Here is an 8,597-nt window from a genome sequence, read left to right as displayed (position 1 = left end):
CGTGGTAGGGTTCCCAACTGCCCGCATTGGTGACGTTAACATATTTTCAAAATAGTACCCACTATATTTTTCATCTAAAAAATACCCTTATTACTCAATAATAAAAAATTTGCATGCAACCCCTACTTCTCAAATTCTTTATTTTCACTTCCTAATCAAATATATTTATCTAATTACCCATGATATTTTTAGATATAAAAAGTTAAAAAATCAGTATAATTCATCTTAAATCAGTACATTAAATTTAGAATCTAGTATATTTTTTTATCAAATTGAGTACAATTCTTTTTCCATCTTAATTGGATGAAAAATATATTAGATTTTTTTTAAATGGTACTCAATTGGATGAAAAATATACTAGATTTTCTTTAAATGATAAATAGTGTTAAATTTAAGAGGAGAAAAAATCATGCTAAATTTAATAGAAAATATACTTGATTGTAATGTAAAATACTGAATTTAACAGGAATTATATTCGTTTTTAGATTTTTTATACCTAAAAAATATGAAAGATAATTTTGATAAAAAATATACTCGATTCTAGTATAAAATGCTGACTTTAAGAAAAATTATACTCATTCTTGAACTTTTTATACCTAAAAAATCTGAGGTCAATTAGGTCATGAGAGACTACATGTAAAATTAAGAATGGAATTGAGGATTTTTCTCTACTTTACTGTTAAAACTATAATATATAAAAAAAATCAATTAAAAATCTATATATAAAATAATTTTATATTTACTTAACCATGTAGTACGATACTATTCAAATAAAGTAGTGAACTTTGAAAATATCTAAATCACCTATTTGACACTGATTCTGCCCCGTCCACTCGTTCACATTTGCTCACTCAATCAATTGCTATAATGTACCCATACATTCGTAAAAGTTAGATGACAATGAGCAATAAGTTTAATCGATTACTACACCATAGAAAAAATTAAAAACCTATTTTAAAAAAAATATAATTAAAAAAATTATGATTAAAAATTTATTATTCTTAATTAAAGAAAAAAAAAACTTAGTCACATTCAAAAGTAGAAATAATAAATCATAAATTGACCTTTTATAGTTAGGAAGAAGGATAAAAAGATTTGTAAAGATTGTAAAGTCATCCTTGTAGAAAGTTTAACTACCCAACATAGGATAGTAGTGTTGGATATACGTCTCAAACATAGTATCAATAGAAAGAAAATATATACAATTCCTAAAATTAAATGGTAGAAGTTAAAGGATGGAAAGCAAAATATATGTAAGAAGAAAGTACAAGTACAAGCATTAGGTGAAATATACAATAACTCTAATACAACATGGGATAAGATGACATCAAAGTTGAAAATAATAGCTAAGAGTGTACTCGGTGAGTCAAAGGGACATGCACCACTAACTAAAGAATCTTGGTGGTGGAATGAAAAAATATAAGAGAAAGTGAAGGAAAAACGAATAACTTATAAGGAATTATATATTTGTAAGAAAAGGAAAACTTAAAAAAATATACAATAGCCAAGAAAGAAGCTAAGAAAATAGTGAGTGAAGCAAAAAATAAAATTTTTGAACGGTTATATCAAAAATTGGATACAAAAGAAGGGGAAAGAGACATTTATAGAATAGCTAAAGTGAGAGAAAGGAAAATAAAAGATCTTAGCCAAATAAAATGTATTAAAGATGAATGTAATAGGGTATTAGTAAACGATGGAGAAATAAAAAAACGGTGGAAAAAGTATTTTCATTAAATTTTTAATGAAAGTTTAGGTGACCAACTTAACTTAGGTAATTTAAGTAGGTCAAATGAGTATAGAAATTTTAATTTTTATCGTAGAATTCAAACTTCAGAAATAAACAAACTTTAAATGAGATGCACAATGGAAAAGCCGTTGGACCAGATGATATTCCGATAGAGGTATGGAAGTGCTTAGGGAAACAAGGTATTGAATGACTTACAAAATTATTTAACATGATATTGAAAACAAAAAATATGTATGATCAATGGAGAATAAGTACTCTAATTCTCTTATATAAGAACAAGGGAGACGTACAAAATTGTGCAAATTATAGGGGTATTAAACTAATGAGTCATACTATGAAACTTTGGGAAAAATAATAGAAAAAAGATTAAGGAAGGAGACCACAGTGACAGAAAATCAATTTGGGTTCATGCTTGGAAGGTCGACAATAGAAGTTATACATATTCTTAGACAATTAATTGAAAAATATCGTGAGCAAAAATAAGATCTACACATGATATTCATTGACTTAGAAAAAACTTATGATAGAGTCTCAAGAGAAATTATATGGAGAATTTTAGAAAAGAGAGGTGTTAGCGTAACATATATTGAACTAATTAAGGATATGTATAAGGATGTAACGACCAGAGTAAAGACTTCAGGCGGAGTAACTGAAGCATTTTCAATAAAGATAGGGTTACATTAAGGATCAACTCTAAATCCTTATCTTTTTACACTAATTATGGACGAACTCACTGTGTACATTTAAGACTCAGTACCGTGGTGCATGTTGTTTGCAGATAATATTATTTTGGTAGATGAGACACATGAAGTAGTAAATGCTAAACTAGAATCTTAGAGAAAAACACTAGAAGGAAAGGTTTTAAGCTTAGTAGATTAAAGACAGAATATATGGAATTTAAGTTTAGCAATATTAGAAGTAATAAAATAATTGTTAAAATAGGAGAGGACGAGTTGCTCAAACCGAGAGATTTAAATATTTAGGATCATTTTTGTAAAATGATGGAGAGATTGAGAGAGATGTCTAACATAGAATACAAGCAGGATGGGTGAAATGGAGGAGAGCATCAAGTGTTTTATGTGACCGTAAAGTACCTCTTAAACTTAAAGGTAAGTTCTATAAAATCGTAATTAGACCTGCTATGTTATATGGAGCTGAATGTTGGGCTTAGGGATGTAAATGAATCAAATGGTTCGCGAGCTATTCGGAGCTCGATTTGGTAAAAAGCTCGTTCGAGTTCGTTCGTTTATCTTATCGAGTCGAGCTCGAGCTCGATTTCGAGCTTGACAGTTTTATCGAGCCGAGCTTGAGCTTAAGGATATTCGGCTCGTGAGCTCGCGAACATGTTCGTTTATAGACTCGCGAGCTAAAAAAGCGAGCCTTAAACCGAGCCAAAAAACGAGCTCTAAAACGAATCAAAAAAACGAGCTCTAAAACAAGCCTTAAAATAAGCTTTAAAATGAGCCAAAAAACGAGCTCTAAAACAAGCCAAAAACGAGCCCGAAAATGAGCCCGAGCTCGCTTAATAAGTTAGGCTCGTTAACTTTGATAATCGAGCTAATAAGGCTCGGTTTGGCTCGTTTACTTCCCTAGTTGGGCTATGACTCGAGCACATGAGCAGAAGATGAGAGTTGCAGAGATGAGGATGTTTAGGTGGATGTGTGGACATACGAGGATAGACAAAATAAGAAATGAGAGCATTAGAGAGAAAGTCGGAATTATATCTATTGAGAAAAAAACTCCGAGAGACACGTTTAAGATGGTACGGACATGTACTTAGACGACCAATAAATGCTCCAGTTAAGCGATGTGAAACTATAATAAACATGCATATCAAACGAGGAAGAGGAAGACCAAAAAAGACTGTGTTAGCAATAATAAAACAATATAAAATTTATTTAAATATAGATGATGATATAATAGGAGATAGAGCTCAGTGACGTAAAAGGATTCATACAACCGACCCCACCTAGTGTGAAAATACTTGGTTGTTGTTGTTGTATGCTTTATCAAATTGATATTTGCATAGATATAACTATAAGAATTAGATGAGTACACAAAAACTTGTTCCATATCATTCTGAGATATATAGGTTCATTCATTGATTTTGGTCGAAATCAGCTGATAGGCCTAGAGAGCTTAAAATGATATGGAATCAGAACTTAAATGCTCGTCTAGTTTTCTTGATTATATCAATGCTCTGAAATACTAATTTGATACACTATATTGAAAGCAGTAAATTTTTGAATACTAATCAGATTTTTCAGACACATTCATATTCAAAAAATTAATACTCTCAATATGACATATAAAAATAATTTTTGAGAATTTGGATATAATGAAGAGAACTAGACGAACATATATATAAAATCTTATTCCACGTCATTCCGAACTCTCTAGATTCATCAGTCGATTTTGACTGAAACCGACTAATTGATCTAGAGAGCTCAGAATGACATGGAATAAGATCTTATGTGCTCATCTAGTTCTCCTGATTATATGCATATATTCAAATATTAATTTGATACATCATATTGACCAGATCTTCTAGTCCACAAAAAAGGAAGTGATTTCTTCCTGGGTTCATTGTTAGGACCAAAAGTAGCTAGAGGGGGGGTGAATAGCTCGTCGCGTTCGCTCGACAAGCACGCTAACACTAGGATTTTACTTGGTATCCACCTCACAAGAGGTGACTAATCAGGATCCACACACTCACACACCCTCCACTATGAATAACACTCCTTGAGAAGCCCTACAACACTCTCAATACAAGAAGAAGAAAGGAAATACAAGTTAAGCAAAAGCTTACAAGATGTGAAGAAGAACCCTAACCCTAACACTCAGTGCTGACTCGGTTTCGATCGATCGATCGATCGATCGGATGGAGCTCGATCGATCCACGGATCGATCAGCGCTTATCGTCGATCCAGACCTGAGGGATGTTGCACCAACATTCATCACCCCCATCAGGTTATAGTTTGAGTTTAAGCGAGCAGCCAGAGGCGGCCCGGAGGCCACCGGTCCGACCGTCGAAAGTGGGCAAGTGTCAAGATTTTCAAACGCTGAGTAGGGGGCAGCCTCTGGGCGCCCATTCCGACCGCCCGTCCCATCTCAAACTATAACATGGTGAGAACGATAAATCGAGAGATGGATCGCAACTAATTGCGGTCGTATTACAATTACAATCCGACCGTATTGAGAATAGTAAATTTTTTATCAGGAGACCAGGAGATCTACTCCCAGGAGTCTATCCCTGATCTATTTTTCTGTGGACCAGGAGATCTACTCCCATATTGAGAATAGTAAATTTTTTATCATAAAAGTTTTTTAATCATTTTTAAAAAAAATTTAATAGATTTTTATAGTGTAACAATAGATTAAAGTTCCTATTTATGGTGATGGAATTTTATTCTAGCAATTGATAAAGTGAGCAAATAAAGCAGCGAAGGGGCAAAATAGTTAGTGGATTGGTGATTTGAGTATTTCTAAAATTGTATATGTGATTTGGATAATATGAAATTTAAATTATATAATAGTTAATTTGGATTGTGATTGTTGGGGTTAATCTATCTTATCAAATAATTTAAATAGTTTAAGTTGAAATTTTATTAACTCATTTAAAGATGAGTTCAGGCGAGCTATAGGCAATCCGCCTGGGATCCATGTGGATCGGGTCATGATAAGTTTGGATTAGACTCCGAATTGAGGGAAAAAAAAAACAAGTATAGATAAATTATTCTAAAATTGTGATTTAAGAGGCATCCAAAATAAATTAAATAATACATAAATTAGGATATAAATTGTGTAAAAAAAATTCAAGTTAGGCAAGTAATTTAATAAATATGAATTATAGATTAAACATTTAAAAATTCAAGTTGATAACTAATTAATAAATAAGAATAAGAATTATAGAGTAAACATTTAGAATAGAAAACTAAAACAAAAATACCCTAAGGAAATTTTTTTTTTTTATTCTAGCCTATTTGATTGAATTTAGATTAACTAAAAGTTAATCTTTTTTATATATTTTTTTTATTATTCTTTTGGGTCAGTCCATTATTAAATAGTCAACTCATCATGGACTGATCCGTCATAGACTGGCCTATCCATATAGATCGGCTCGTTTGATCGCTATTGTAATTTGTCTAAAATTATTTATTACCTTACTCAATAAATTATTATAGTAGCCAATTAATAATTATTATAATTGTAATGGTCTTAAAAAAAACTACGGTTTTTATGATTCACAATCATTTTCATATTGAACCCCTAAATGTGAAAGGATTATCATGATTGAATTCTACTCAAACAATTATTCTTATTACTATTTTTATTTTCAGTATAAATGAAATTATAAATGTAATTTTCTCTTTGATACTATTTAAAATAAAACTATTAATACTGACCTAAAAAGAAAATAACTATTAATAATATTCTTTTTTAACTGGATTCAGTATCATTATATATCATTCGTTTTCTTAAACTTAGATTCCCTATTCAAATAATTAGAAATAATAATTTTATTCTCTTTCTATCTTTCACCTCTTAAATCTCATACTATTTTTCAATACATGGATATGATATGAAAAAATATTATATCCAGATTAGGTTTAATATTAGACCATATTAGATTTACATTGGGTCTAATATGAAAAATATCAAATTCACGTTGAATTTAATATGATCCAATATCAAATTTAACAATGGACTTGATATATGAATATATCATAACTTTTTTAATTTTGAAGAGGGTGATGTATTAGAAAATGACAAGAGAGAATTTAAGAGGATAGAAATAAATAATACTGTTTTTAATATTTTTTTTTCATAGTTTTAAAATTAAGGTACTCTTTTAAGTAAATAAAAAAACGCTACTACTTATTTTGATAAAAAATGGGAAAAACTAATAATAAATTTATTATGATATTAAAGTTCTATTAGTTAATTGTTAAAACATGGTAACCAAGAATATGCCTTTTCGATTCTTCAATCAGATCATGCCACGGCGCCTCATTCTCTCCGGAGCCCTTTCGGGTTATTGGATCGGTGGCCTCTCGATCCAATCAGCCCACGTTTTTTCTCCGGTCTCCCCCGATATGGTTCGGTTCGAGGTCAATCCCCCGATTAGGGATTTCATTCCGATTGACGCCGGTGCGATGTCGGCGATCCTTCCGAAGACGGAGACTGTCCAGATCCGCGAGGTGTGGGCCGATAATCTCGAGGCAGAGTTCGCCCTAATCCGCGAGGTGGTGGATGACTTCCCCTACGTCGCCATGGACACCGAGTTCCCCGGCATCGTCTGCCGACCCCTCGGCACCTTCCGCAGCAGTGCTGACTTCAACTACGCCACTCTCAAGGCCAACGTCGACGTGCTCAAGCTCATCCAGCTCGGTCTCACCTTCTCCGACGAACGCGGCAACCTCCCGACCTGCGGCAGCAGCCGTGGCTGCGTCTGGCAGTTCAATTTCCGCGAGTTCGACTTGCAGTGCGACGTCTTCTCTACCGACTCCATCGAACTCCTCCGGCAGAGCGGCATCGACTTCGAGAGGAACAGCGAGGAAGGGATCGACGCCCAGCGGTTCGGTGAGCTCCTCATGTCGTCCGGGATCGTGCTTAATGACTCCGTTCATTGGGTCACATTCCACAGCGGCTATGATTTCGGTTACCTTCTCAAGGTGCTCACTTGCCAGCACCTCCCCGACACCCAAGTGGGCTTCTTCAATTTGATCAGGATCTACTTCCCAACCGTGTACGATGTCAAACACCTCATGAAGTTCTGCAACAGCCTCCATGGGGGCCTAAATAAGCTTGCCGAATTGCTTGAATTAGAAAGAGTTGGGATATGCCACCAGGCCGGTTCTGACAGCCTGCTTACTTCTTGCGCTTTCAGGAAATTGAAGGAGTCATTTTTTAGTGGCTCAACTGAGAGGTATGCAGGTGTGTTGTATGGGCTGGGTCCTGAGAATGGACAAACTGCTCATTGAGCAAAAGAATGAAAAATAAAAATAAAAAATTTAATAGTAAAAAAACTATTTGTTTTTCTTTAGGTGGTGTGATGCTTAGATCTTCTTCCTGTACTATCCAAGCTTGATTTTGGTAAGCAATTTTCATAGCTCCTTGGTACATAGCATTAGCTATTGTGATTTAGGTCCTTGATTTTTAATATCAACACAATGAGCTTTAATGCCATGTGCTATGTTTGCTTCAGTACAAATTTGAATTTGCCTAAATTGTTTCAATTGAGTCTCCAAAAGGATATTCGTGAATGACTGGTTGATTCTGGAGGACCGGCAACAGGGTCATACTTCTAATTCTTTGTATTTCTCTTCCACTGCAGCAGGACCTCCTCTGAAATTAGAACTGTTGCTTGGTGGTAGGTATGCATCTTTTGTCTTGTTCAACTTGCACTTTGACAAATTTGGCTTCTCTAACATTCTTTATTTCCCCTATTTCTTAGTTCAATCACCTTCTATATCTTGGTCTTTAAACCCTTGTTATGTCTAAATCCATTACACCATGCTGTTTCTATCTGTATCTAACTTTCAATTCAACTCTCCTTTATATCAAACCATTTTACAGACAGAAAAGTTAGTTGGACACCAGGAGACTAAATAAGAAAGATGAGAACAGATGGGGGAAAAGATGGTGAAGGAGAAGTGAGGAGATAGACCGGCGGTCGTTGAATTAAAGAAAAAGAAGATTACACCAATCAATTCTTTGTCAAGAATCATGTGATCCCTAAAGGACAAGGTCAGAATTGGTGTCAGGTTGAGAATCCTTTACACTATCAGTACCTTTTTACTGATTAGTTAGCATATTGTACACGTCTATATGCTATTTTGATGGAAGT

The 8,597-nt window shown here is 33.7% G+C and overlaps 1 protein-coding gene across 3 annotated transcripts; it reads left to right on the top strand.

The window, feature by feature from the left end:
* The first annotated feature begins 6,807 nt into the window (after positions 1–6,807).
* Positions 6,808–8,344, top strand: LOC122024658 (probable CCR4-associated factor 1 homolog 7). Of its 3 annotated transcripts, XM_042583325.1 has the most exons (3): positions 6,808–7,676; positions 7,795–7,843; positions 8,085–8,341. In XM_042583325.1, exons 1-2 carry the CDS (start codon positions 6,844–6,846, stop codon positions 7,808–7,810), a joined length of 849 nt encoding a protein of 282 aa, XP_042439259.1. In that variant the 5' UTR covers positions 6,808–6,843; the 3' UTR covers positions 7,811–7,843; positions 8,085–8,341. The 3 variants fall into 3 exon arrangements, with proteins under 3 accessions (XP_042439259.1, XP_042439258.1, XP_042439257.1); XM_042583324.1 differs by having other exon boundaries at positions 7,795–8,344; XM_042583323.1 differs by lacking the exons at positions 7,795–7,843; positions 8,085–8,341 and having other exon boundaries at positions 6,808–7,793.
* The last annotated feature ends 253 nt before the right edge of the window (positions 8,345–8,597 follow it).

This window comes from Zingiber officinale, chromosome 9B (genome assembly GCF_018446385.1).
Source record: "Zingiber officinale cultivar Zhangliang chromosome 9B, Zo_v1.1, whole genome shotgun sequence".
Taxonomy (NCBI): Eukaryota; Viridiplantae; Streptophyta; class Magnoliopsida; order Zingiberales; family Zingiberaceae; genus Zingiber; species Zingiber officinale.
This window is presented reverse-complemented; position numbering and strand designations above follow the sequence as displayed.